This window comes from Cavia porcellus, unplaced genomic scaffold, assembly GCF_034190915.1.
Source record: "Cavia porcellus strain 051 isolate PalLab524CR breed Dunkin Hartley unplaced genomic scaffold, mCavPor4.1 scaffold_23, whole genome shotgun sequence".
In the NCBI taxonomy this organism is placed as follows: domain Eukaryota; kingdom Metazoa; phylum Chordata; class Mammalia; order Rodentia; family Caviidae; genus Cavia; species Cavia porcellus.
In genome coordinates, this window is record NW_026947506.1 from 50,506,246 (window position 1) to 50,518,971 (window position 12,726).

Below are 12,726 nucleotides of genomic sequence, written 5' to 3' on the forward strand. Positions count from 1 at the left end.
GGGGAGGCTTTTAAACTCATGGCAAGCTATCCTTTATCGAATACATTTTTAAAACTATAAGCAGGCACCATATTTTTGGATCACACTTCACTCATTAACTATACTATGAATTTTACATGCAGCCTAAGTTAATTCACCTTTGCTCAAGAAAGGGAGGATCAATAGGGAGCTGCGATTTGGGTAGACCCTGTTCTCTCTGTTACACGTGCTTACATCCTGCTTGCTTTTTCAAACATTTCCCTTTCTGTTTCTGCTTTGAACTATGATTTTGACCTTTCACTCAGCCTTTATGTTCACCTTCCTCAAAGCAATTTGGTTCTGAAATATCCAGTTATTACTGAATGCCGGAGACTGTGGTTTTCAGTGCTGTGATTTCTAGCAACATCTTTTTAGAGATTAATAAAATTTGAAGAAGTTTTCCATCCTTTAATTCTGCCTCTAATTTATGTTTGTATTATTCATAGTTATCTTAAAGAAAGATTGTCCTTATCCCAATATTTGGAACACTTACATTTTCTTTCTTCTTGGTTTGACTTTTTAGAAAAGCAGCCTTGTACTTTGGCACACGAGTACCCTGGTGGTTGAGAAGAATAGAAAATAAGATGAAAACGAAAGGACGCAGCATGTGGGGTTGGTTTTCCAGGGAGACCCAGTCTGAGTAGATACAGGTCCTGGATCCCATGGCCCGAGACTGAGCTCAGTCCCTCCGGCTGGGCTGTCCTGTCAGGTTTGGGCTCCTGCGAGGTTGCCCTGCCCCGTGGATTATTTCTTTATGTTGTAGGCTGAGTGTATTATGTACTTCCTGGTGTTTCCTGGGTTACAATTTTGGATCCCCAGTGAATTAAACGGTAGAAAATTCAGATTACCATTCAGACTATAATTTTTGGAGCTTTTTGTTATTATGACTGTTAATATTTAGTTGTTAGTGTTATTATTGTTCATTTGAATGTCTCGGCCCATCCAATTTTAAAAGATCTCAGGGTGGTGTTTACTGTGTGTTAAAATTATTCATGACTTCAGTATCCTTTATGAATATTGAGAATAATAGTATAATGTTAGAAACATGCCTAAAGAATGGAACAATGTAATTATGAAGTTTGTGTAAAATGGTATATAAAGCTCATTTAAAAATATTATAAATATTATTGTTTCTGTGAATATGATAAATACATAGAAATGTAACCATTTTCGTAGCTACTTGTCAAATAATTAGAACAAAATTAAAATAATTACTTTAATGCACAAATAATGTATAATAAAAATGTATCATGGAGCCAATCAACTATAAAGATGAACAATCATAAAATTTAGCAAATTAAAATTAGGAAGACAGCAGCACATAGTTGTACTGAGTTCCAGTGCTAGGGCATAATTCTCCTAAATTAGATTTTGTTTTTAAATGAGAATAAATGGAAATTAAGAATTGCAAAAAAATAAAAAACAACTAAAGAACAAGAGAATAAAGCATTTAATATATTGAAATGGTTATATGAGTACTTTAGCAAAGATTTGTAATACATTAAATAAATTTAGGAGGCTGCCACAAGTATTGTTTGAAGGGCAGAAGTAAACTATTAAACCACCATGAGGCTTTACAAATGAAGCAATGTAGAACATCCAGAAACTGATTACAGAGTAGTTGAATAACAGAATAATTAGACCAAATCAGAGAGAATAATGACCTGGCTGCAGGTTTAATAATTTGTATACAATATCAAGAAACATGAATGTCAGCTTTAATTTGTACATGGAATAAAATTATCCATCAAGAGCATGGGACAAATAAGGTCACTTTCAGATCAGACAAGAAGCTCAGTAATAAGAAAGTCTATTTTTAATTCTCCTTGAGGAAGAAAGTTCTGAGAGTTACACTGAGAGAGAAGAAAATGACCCAGAATAATCGTTCAGAGTTGTAAACAATGACAGCAAAACAAATAAATGGAATACAAGTGAATTCAGGAAAATCTAGGAAACAAACACTAATGAAAGTAATTGGAAGTAAATGAAATTAGAAAACAAACTTCATCTGGAATTATGGAAAATTAACCAAAGATAACAAGTTACTTATTTACTCTTTTTATATAATAGTTTCAATACAATAAATATGAATCAAAACCCAAAGAAGCCCAAGCCAAACACAGAACGCGTGTGTCCAGTGAGTCCCAACATCAGGACGCAGTGACGAGGTCCAGGCCCGCGGGCCCTGGCAGCACACCCACCCCTCTCCATCCTGCCCTCCAGTCATTTCCTCTGACTGCTGTGCCCACACCAACTGCTGGCCTCGCTCATACTTGGACCTGCCAGGCTCGGCTTTGCCACCGCAATGTGAGTGCTCTGAAATGCCCTGATGCCTGCTTGTCAGAGAAATTCTCGCTGATCTCCCGAAATACATGGTCACCTCAGTAGCAAATGCTCAAGTAACTTACTGTGCTGAGTCATTTTTCTTTCTTCTTATTGATTTGTCAAGCCACAGCACTGAGCCTTTGTGAGGCTGGCGGGAACACAGGGCATCAAACTGGCGACCTCCCATTCATGATGTGGGCACAGAGACCACTGAGCCAGAAGCCCAGACTTCTTCTTTTTTTTTTTTTTTTTTTTTTTTTTTGTCTTTTTCCTTTTTATCGGTACCGGGGATCGAACTCACGACTGCCTGCTTGCAAAGCAGGTGCTTATGCCGCTGAGCTAAATCCCCAGCCCCCCAGACTTCTTCTTATTGGTTTGTAAGAAATTCTTTATCGGAGAGAATGGCCATTTGTCTTGTTTTTGTACCAGGGATCAAACTCACACCCTCACGCTTGCCAGACAGCTGCTCATGCTGCTGAGTTAAATCCCCAGCTCCCATTAGCAAATTAAACATGATTAATCCCCTGTTTGTATCATAATTTCTAAATTTTTTTCTTTCCTATAGGTACATTTCAAATTAGTAGTCTTTTTATTTTGGTAGTAATTTTTATTCAGAAAACTTCACTCCTTTGATGTTCATAAAAATACTTCTGTAAGACGCATTCTTTTATTTTCATATTGAAATAAACATTATCCGCTGGATGGTTTTTTGGGTGACGTTTTACGTCGTGCTTAACTTACACTTTCTCCAGTGGACCAGCATTTATTCTCCTAGTTCTCTTCCCACCGAATTCTGTTCTGCATGAACCAATCGCCCATGCCTTAGTGCACCCCTCGGTGCTCTCTCATGCTTTTTGTCTATTGATTGGCTCATAAGCGATTGAACAAAGTCGACAGCTTTCTGTATTGTTGTCTCTGTACTAGAGAATGAGCTCAGGGACCTCTGCACGGTGCTACAACGTTTCAGTCACGTTTGCTTTTGTTGTTGTTGTTTGCTTGTTTTCCAGGACATCGCTAGGTCACTTCGTTGTCCAGGATCGTCTCAGAACTTGCAGTCATCCTTCTTTGTTTCTGAAGGTGCTGAGAATACAGGCATTTACCACCATATTCCACTCAAAGTCTAGCTTTTATGAACAACTGTGTATTCTAGAGAGGAGTCCTTCAGAAGTAACGCTTAAAATGTTTTAGCTCTTCTGAATCCAATAACTCTAACTGCATTTTTTCAATTGAGAATATTAAAGATGTAGCCTTTTGATTTGGGGAAGATAGACACAGCAGATCAGCATATGATATATTACATGAAAATGGATAAAGACATCTTAAGTCCTAAAGAGAAAATGTTATACAAGTTAAATGCTTATAAAATCAATCTATTAGATATAATATAGAACGAAAGATACAAGTCCAGGAAATTATAAAACATATCTTTCTTGTATGACATACAGATCTCTAAAACCTTAAAAATAATTAATTTACGAAAGCAATGATTGTGTGGTAAAAATAAGAAAGGCAGATACACACGTCACTGAGGGAAATGCAATGGATAAAATTGGCAAATAAACAAATTAACGAACCGCGATGAAAGGTAGAATACTAATTCTCATATATTAAGAAAGAAGTGATACAGGGTTCAAGCATCAGAAACAAGAGAAAGAGCTGATCTTCCCGGCAATTATACACAGAGTGGTCTTCTGAAGGAAATAGCGCTTGTGCTGTGTTAAGTATTGAACTGCCAGTAAGGAGTCCTGAGAAGCTCTCACTGTTCCGATTACAGTTATTATTTACATAGTTTGTGGTCTTTGTACATCAGAGAAATTTCTGAAAAGTGGTAGAAATGAAAATAGGAGGAGAACAGTTTTCTGTATTTTAAGTAAACATGAAAGTAAAATTCAGGACAAACTCAGTACAGATGTTATTTCAAAAATAGAAGAAAGACAATGTAGGGGCAAGTAACATAGGTCAATTTATTCTCTTCAGTGGACTGTTAATTAAATGGACAGAAGGATCCCAGTGTAATAAGTGCTTTATGAGAAAGACAGACTCTGTGATTTATTTTGTCTTAATTAAGCATAAATCTGCTATGATGAAGTGCTATACAGGAAATATTTGTGTACTTCTAAATTCATATGTTACACACATTCAATGATGCAAAGGTATTTGTAAGTGGACCATTGAAAGGTGATGAAGTCATGAGATTGAAGTCTCCATGAGTTGAATTAGTGTCTGTATAAAGGTCTCGGAGAACTCCTTTGCCCCAAGAGCCCTACAGAAAAAAATGGTGAGTATCTATGAACCTGAAAATTGTCAGCTGCCATACCCCAAATCTGCTGATGAATCTCTCAGCCTTGACCTTGAACTTCTCCCCTCTTCCAGCTGCAAGGAATGGCTGTCAGTCATTTACAAACAGATACTCTGTCCTATCCTCTTCGAGCAACCCAAAACTTTTGATAGTGTTAACTTTCCGAACACCTACTCTGCTCCATCAGTGTTTCTCTGTAATTTCATACACAGTCTGCTTGAACAGTTTCACAGGAAAAGTCAAATATTCAGCCAGAAAATATAAATCTACAAATTTATATGTCTAGCAAAGATACTACATAGTTAAAAAGTGAAATAAACTCATATCTTTTATTCCAGATTTTATTTCTTTCCCTTGCAGGTGTGTGGATTCATGATGGTAAGCATTTTAGAAATATTCTCCGAGTGACTTATTGTTATGAGAGCTTAGTGAGTCCCACAGTACCACACTGAGCTTGTAGCAACAAGAAAATTAAAATCCAACTGAACAAGCATTCAAAATTCTTAGTTCTATTTTCTCTTCATATAAATTAGAGCAAGCTAAGTTTGGGAGCCTTTACTCTCAACTATACCAAGGCACGGCTCTCTACCCACCTCACCAGTGCTGGGTGCTACATCTTATAAGTTACATAAAATATTTGACATAGCCAATGTAATACTGGGCTCACCAACTTAGCTTTAATGTTAAAGTCAGGGAGATAATCTATTATTAATAATAATTCAGAGGTCAAATAAAAATAAATACTCACTAGGGATCTAAGAAAGAATTTCCACTATTAGTATCTGCATCAGTCTACAAATTTCTAATTTGCATAAAGCCAGGCTAAAAGGAGTTTTCATGAAGAAATTTATCTACTTGTCACTGAAGTGATGATTTCTTGGGTGAAGTGAACTCCACTGAATAGTGTGAATCAGCTACAATTGTTTAGAAACTCTCCTGCTCTTGCTTGGGGGAACATAATGCCCCATGAAAGCCTTGCCCTGGGTTGTTCGTGTGGCCCTCCTTAGCTCTGTCTCTAGAGAAAGCTTTGGAAAGATTTGTGATTGGATAAAGTTATAAATAATATTCACATTGAGTGCAATATTATTCACAAAGCAAATAAAGTATCAACACATCACGAGCATTAACCTCCTAAAGATTATGTTAAGTTAAAGAAGCCACACCCTGTATAGCCCTCACCATCTTGCTTTGACTGACTTTCCTCTATTCTGCTTTGCTTGATAATACCAAGTTCGAAACTGTGAAGACAATAAGATTCATTATGACGCCCATTCCAGTTGACTATTATCTTCTTTTAAAGTCCTGTAATGTCTCCAATGTTTTGGTTTTACTCTTTACTGTTTTGTTCAATTTTATTATAACTGATGATATAGGCAATTCTTTTTAAGATAGCGAGAGGCAGTATGGTAACCATTGTTGATCACCTAGTATTTTGTTTTTACATTATCTATTATGTCCATCCTTTTGATCTGACTAACTCTGTTCTGTTATGTCACATTTGGTTTTACTCTCTCCAAAAAAAAGTAATAAGAACTGTGGGAGTGATAAAACCCAAAATGTGTAATTGCCCTTGTACAAAAGAAAGGAAAAGAAAGTGCTCTAAAGAATATAACTACATATATATTTAAGTGTATAAGATAGATAACCATATTACTGAGTTTTGTTGGGTCAATGAACAAAACTGTCTCCAGTCTCACTGTTTGAAAGTCCACTTTATATGCTTTAATTTTGTAACTTGAAAAACTATTTCTAAGATAACAATATGTAATCTATTAACTAGTGATTTCCTACAGTTTATGTTTCTTGAAATTCTGTATAACTTGTACCCTATTTCTATTTTTTTCTTTTTCTCCTTAAATAAAAAAAAAAAAAAAAACAGAGAAGCCATACTCAAAAGGAAGTATATTTTATAATCCAATCAATTTGAAATATCGCAAGTAGGTGAGATTTCTTTTTGTTAAGAGCCATGATAGCATCTTTTTTTCTCTTATTTTTTTTTTTTTTTTGGGTGGGGGGTTTGAGACAGGGCTGGCCATGTCTCCCAGGCTGGCCTCAAACTCATTGTGTGGCCCAGACTGGCCTTGAAATTATGGCCATCTTCCTGCCTCAGCCTCCCAAGTTCTGGGATTACAGGCATGCCACCACATCTGACCTAGGTGAGTCTAAAAGAAAGACAGAAGATCTGTGTTCACGGGGTCTGGAGGGAGCCCTGAGGAAAGGGAACTAACTGATCACAGGCTAAGGGTTTTCCACTAAGGATGATGAAAATATTTTGAAATTAGGCAGAACTGGAGGTGGCAAAATGCTGTGAATAAGCTAAATGTCAAAGATTCATTCAGCCTAAAACAGATATTTTCCTTTAAGGTGTTTTGTACAGCCTTGGGCCACTTACAATCAGGCACTCATTTTGGATTAGCAGTCATTACGAAGTCTGCTTTCCTGAGTGTTTCCCCCAAACTGTCTCTGTCCTTTCAATCTCCTAATAGAGATATCTCAGCTTGGAAGGTAAAGCTTATCAATTCCTTCTTTCATGTGTGTATCCAAGACGTCTTTGCAGTTTTCTCCTCATGCTTATGAGCTTTAAGTGTTGCTTTTACATTTCTTTTCAGATCCACATTGAAAAGGTTTGTGAAGTGTATGCTGTCTGTGTTTGGAAGCCTTTTTAACCTCCACTTATTAGTATATTTGTTTTTATTAACAGGTAATAACAGTACGTGTCTCTGGGTCACAGTGTGTTATTTCAACACACGTATACAACATGCAGAGTAAATACTATTTCTCTCTCTCTTTTAGTCATTTTCTTATGCTTGGAAACTTTGATCTCCACTCTTCTGTTCTTTATAAAATATGTGAGAAGTTGCTAAACCAGTAATTGCTACAGCATGGTGCAGACAGCACACACCAAGTCTTCCTCTCAGTCTCAGTGAGCAAGGTCGTCCTCCCCCTCAGTCTTCCAGATTCAGACGGACTTTATTGGAGCTTCTGTAGAAGGGAAAATCACACTGTTTCCTCTGGTTGGTTTCACTTAATGACATTCTCCGGGTCCATCCATTTCCCTATAACTAGCCGGATTTCACTCCTTCTGTGGCTGAAAGTGCTCCATCGTGGACATGTGCCACCATCTCCGCTCATCTGTGGACAGACACTCGAGGATGAGTCCAGATCCTGCTTGCTGCGAATTCTCCTGCCGTGCAGGCAGCAGCAGGTTTTCCTTTGATGTGTTAATATTATTCTCTTTTGTCTTCCTTCAGCTGAAAATGGAGAGGCAGATCTCAGCAGGGCTATTTTAATTTCAGTTATGCAGATTCATCATGTGAATAACCCAGAGACATGTTCCCTCCTATAGGTCTTTAGGAAAACAGAAATCGAACTATTGAGATGCCCTCTTCACCAATTGGAATGATCAAAACCTTTTGCCATAAAATCTTGTTTTTATTCCAATGACTTCAAAACATTTGCCTGCACCTGGGAGCTGAGAGCTCCTTTATTCAGAATTGCAAGATCTTGGAAGCAATGAACAGCCCCTTCTGTAGGTTAATGAATAAATAGCCACAGGCCTTCAGATAGTGGGATACTACTCAGTGTTACAAAGAAAAAGCTCAGACCATGGATAAAAATAAATAAATAATTTTTAAAAACTTGCAGGAAATTTAAATGCACACAACTAAGGAAAGAAAAAGTACACACAACTAATGAAAGGATGACCTACGGTATGATTGCAGTATAAAATATTCTTAAAAAGGCAAAACTGTGGGGACAGTAAAAATACCAGGGGGTGAGGACCAGGAGTGTTGGTTGGTAGAGCACATAGGGATGTATGTCAAGGTCGGGAAGCTTCTGTGCGACAGGATGCTAGACAAACCTGGGATATAAACATCTACAAAGTGAGAAGTGAGTTTCTCCAAGACCTGGGTAGAGATGTGTCTAGACAGGTGACAGGGGTGACAGATGCATCACTATGGAGGCAATGTTGGTACCACGGGGAGCGATGTTTGAGAAATCTGTACTTTCCACTCAATTTTGATATCAACTAAAACTGCTGTGAAAAGCATATTGTCTACAAAAGAAAGACATAATTGAGTTTTATGCATGTGAATCTCACCTCAACTAAAATATGTATGTGTGCACCTGTGTGTGTGCATATGTGTGCATGTGTGTGTTTCAGTTGATTTAGTGTGGCTCCTGATGATTCTAGTAGTACAGCATGTGTTAAGAAACATCGCCAATATTACAGGAGCATAAAATATAAAATACCTTTCTTATGGAGGAACCTTGGCATTTCTAACTTCACCACTCTTATTTTGGCCACATTTAAGTAAGCCCCAAATCCTCTGATTTATAGCAAAGTATAAGGCAAATGATCGGAACCATCCAATAATTCCTGAGGACTAGTGCGCTCCCAGTCTGTTTTCGGCTAGTCACTCTGTGAGCAGGCTGCCAGCTCTTACCGGCTATGTGAGAACAGGGTACTCCAGGACTCCTGAATGTCTCTGGTTACTGCTGGCTGTGTTGGTTAGCACTGTCACAGCACAGTCTGGACCAATACCTCCCCCTGCTCCCTGTGACATCATGTCCCTTAGAGAAGGGAGGACTCTTCTGAGCACTTTCTGCATAGCTGACAGTTGCCCCCATGATGGGGCTTAAGGGCAAGTTGCCACTGCAGAGTTCTGTCTCACTGAGCATGCTTTAAGGGCAGAGAATGGAAAGGTTTGGAAGGTAAGTGCAGGGATATTCACAGTACTAGAGGTGCAGTTGCAGGATTCAGATGCACAAGGCTTCCCGCAGTCACCTTCGGGTCACAGAGGGAAGCTCTCCAGAAGTGAGGAGCTAACAACCTCCTGAACTTTCTAAGACATAGGGTAGGGGTACATTTGAAGAACACTGGTTTAGTTAGAAAACACTCTTGCTAAGGTTGTGTGGTTCTTTGTATGTCTGGTTTCGAAGACCACTAGAGAGAGAAGTAAAATTTGAGGACAGTAACAAAAGCTGTATCTGAATGTAAGTAAGTACCAGTGACATAATGAATATAAAGGAAATGTCCAGAAACATGAAGGATTAACAGAAAGGAAAGAACCATCTGTCTAAGGACATCAGGCAGAGGAGCAATGGGTCCCCCGGGGAAATGGCTCTCTCTGGGTTCATATCCCGGGACTATTTCCCAGTCTGAGATACTGGTCAATGTGAGATCAGTAAGGGTACCAGCTCTAGATTGCTGTCCATGACATGATGCATGTATGGCACTGGAAGTACAAAGGACAAAGTGCGCATCAACTGAATCTCCTAGGAAGGTTGTCATGGAGATGGAGAGGAAGGTTGTTGCAGTCTGATTCAGGGAAAGGCTCTCAGGGCACGTGAATAGGGATTTTACCCACCATGTGCCCAAATTCATCCAGAATGGAACATGATTCCTGGAGTGGGGCACTTCATGGATGACAGGGGCTTGGAGCTGGTCAGCAGGACCTGAAGAAAGAAGAGAAGTTTTGGACAGGATTCCTTCCTAATCCATTCAGAAGCACTTCCTCTGCAGAAACAGAGTATTCTACCTCTGCATGTGAATCACACCTTTGATGAATGAATCCGTCCTGCAGAGTCAGATGTCCTCTGTTCAATTACCTCCCTTGAGGACACGTGGGTCAATTACTTCTCCTTCTCCATTAATATCCACATTCAACAAAAAGCATTTCTTGGAATTTAACAAGAAATATTTTCAGCAAGTTTAAGAGTTTCACAGAGAGCCATTGATTAACCACCCATTCTGAGGTGGTTAATCCAATACAGCAAGCGTGTGCTTTCTGGAAGGAACAAAGAAAAGCCCAAGAAAGGTCCCTTGGCTGCCATGTATGAACAGGGGGGATCCTCAGGGCAGTCGGGGAGGAAGTGGGAAGTGCTTGGCATTCTGCTGGGTTTGATGATGGTTCTCCTAACATGAGTACTTAGTGAAGGCCAGTTTCAGGCTCTTGTGTCCAGAAGCTCAGGATTGATTGGACAGATTGTTTGGGGAGACAAGCCCCCAGGGAAAGATGGAAGGTGTCCTTTGTTCTCTAAGGAATCCTCATCCCCATGTATGGGGAGCCCAGAGCTGAAGACCTGACCCTGTTCCCCTTGCTACACTCTAATTGCTGTCATCTGTAACCAGCACAGAGTCACCTCACACACCGCTCTCTGCTCTTTCTTGACGGGCTGCATATGCTCACTTAGTCTGCGATTCTGGAAGAGTGCGTGAGTTACTCAGGTCAGGTCACAGACCACAAGCAACCTAAGTTTTTCCAGCACAGTGCTAAACTGTGCTTCTCCAGGAGACTATCACTGGGTTAGTAATGGAAACCATTAAAACCAGGCAGCAAAGTTATTCAAAGAGAAGCAAGATAAATGTTTTGTCTTTTTATCATGAGGATTTGTTATTTCACATTTCCCCCTTCTCTGTCCACGGAGTGTATTATCCTCAGAGAGCTTTTGATTTGTTTTCCCTGTTTAATACCACAGAGCAGTTCCACCGCTGACTTTGCTTTACACTCATGTTTATAAATTGGTACTAATAAAGGAGCTGAGGCTTCATTCATTAGGTCCTTTTGTTTTTAATTTTATCCCAAACCTTATCACATGCCAGAGTGCGTGGTACAAATCCACAGAACAAATTGCACTAGTTAATATTTAGGTTAAAGATATGTTTCTGGATGAAATTTGTGACCAAGAGAGTACTCCACAAATATTATTTTTTAAAACGTTTATTTGCATTTCCTAAACACGACAGAAATGCTAGATAGAAATGTCTAACGCCTCTTAGCTCGGCACTGGACTCCTGCCTCTGGAGAAGTCACTGAAGGGGTGGGCTGAAAGGCTGTGACCTCACTGGGGCCACAGGTGCCCAAGAGTAAGGAAAGCAGAGCAAAGCTGGACCTCAGTTCCTGTCCTTCTTATTGTAAACCTGGGTCAGAGCTCTCCTCGGCCCATGCAGGGACGCGCTGGTCATTGGACCCCTTGTCCATCCAGGACCTGGCTGAGCAGGGTCCATGCCCTGCATTTACAGGACGTCATCTCCTTCGGGACTGAGGACCCCAAGATGAGAGGTACACAGGGTCGCGGAGCTACACCCAGAGGCTCCAGGCTCCATCCCGAGCCTGGGATCACCTGGATTGCAGGGAAGGTGGCCTGACCCCATGCCTCCACACGTGCGCACACACACACACACGCATACACACACACACACACACACACACACACACACACGCGTACACACACACATGTGTGCGCACACACATAAACACACACCCACACGGGATCCTTTCCTGGGACCGGAGCCCCCCTCAGCCACCAGGACTCCCCAGAGTGTTGGCACAGGCGCTGTAAAGACCAACCCCCAGCCCCGCAAAGCGGCCTCTCCCGCAGACCCTGAGCCCCTGCAAGTGCAGAAGCCCCAAGCTTTCCTGTCATCTGTTTCCCTGTTCAAGATGTTTCCTATAGCACGTGCTTCGTTTTCATTTCCGCTTCCCCAGCGCGAGGGCCCTCGCGGACTAGGGACCCGGGGAAGTTGGTCCAGCTGTCTGGCCTTTGCTCCGGGTGCAGGACGCAGCCTCTCCTTCTATGCTCTGCGCACCGCAGGCGTCAGGGGCTGCTCTTGCTCCCCGGGGGTGCGCTGACTCTGCTGAGGCCCTGGGTAGGGTGAAGCCCCGCGGTTTACCAGCACCTGTGAGGAGCGGTCAGAGAGCGCCTGGCTCCTGCTCCTCGGCTCCTTCTTTCCAGAACTAGTGGACATGGGTTCGAGGGGGAACGTGGGCTCCAGTCCTGGGGAGCCGCTCACAGGTGCACTGATGCCTCGCTTCAGAGCGGCAGCCAGTGCAGAGGCCGTGGCCAGTGGTCAGTGGTCAGTGGTAGCGGTCAGCAGTCAGCCCAGACAGTGGAGCCGAGTACCCGCGTCCCTCTGCCTGCCACCATTCCTCCTGCATGGTGGAAACCGGGGTGCAGAAGGGGCCCGGGGTCCCCACAAGCATCCCCCACGAAAGGGGGGCACTGTGACACGCTGAACAGTAGCCACCGTCATTCTCTATTTTGTTAAGAAGTTTTGTGTTTGATAGATGAGTTTTTGT

General features: G+C 41.2%; 1 protein-coding gene across 1 annotated transcript in view; it reads right to left on the reverse strand.

The window, feature by feature from the left end:
* LOC100726727 (zinc finger CCCH domain-containing protein 15-like) overlaps window positions 1-12,395 on the reverse strand; it is a 32,626-nt gene extending 20,231 nt beyond the window's left edge. The window contains 4 exon segments of the mRNA XM_013148203.2: window positions 9,189-9,326; window positions 10,015-10,102; window positions 10,256-10,325; window positions 12,237-12,395. Coding sequence (XP_013003657.2) covers window positions 9,189-9,326; window positions 10,015-10,102; window positions 10,256-10,325; window positions 12,237-12,395 — 455 coding nt within the window.
* Between the last annotated feature and the right edge of the window lie 331 nt (window positions 12,396-12,726).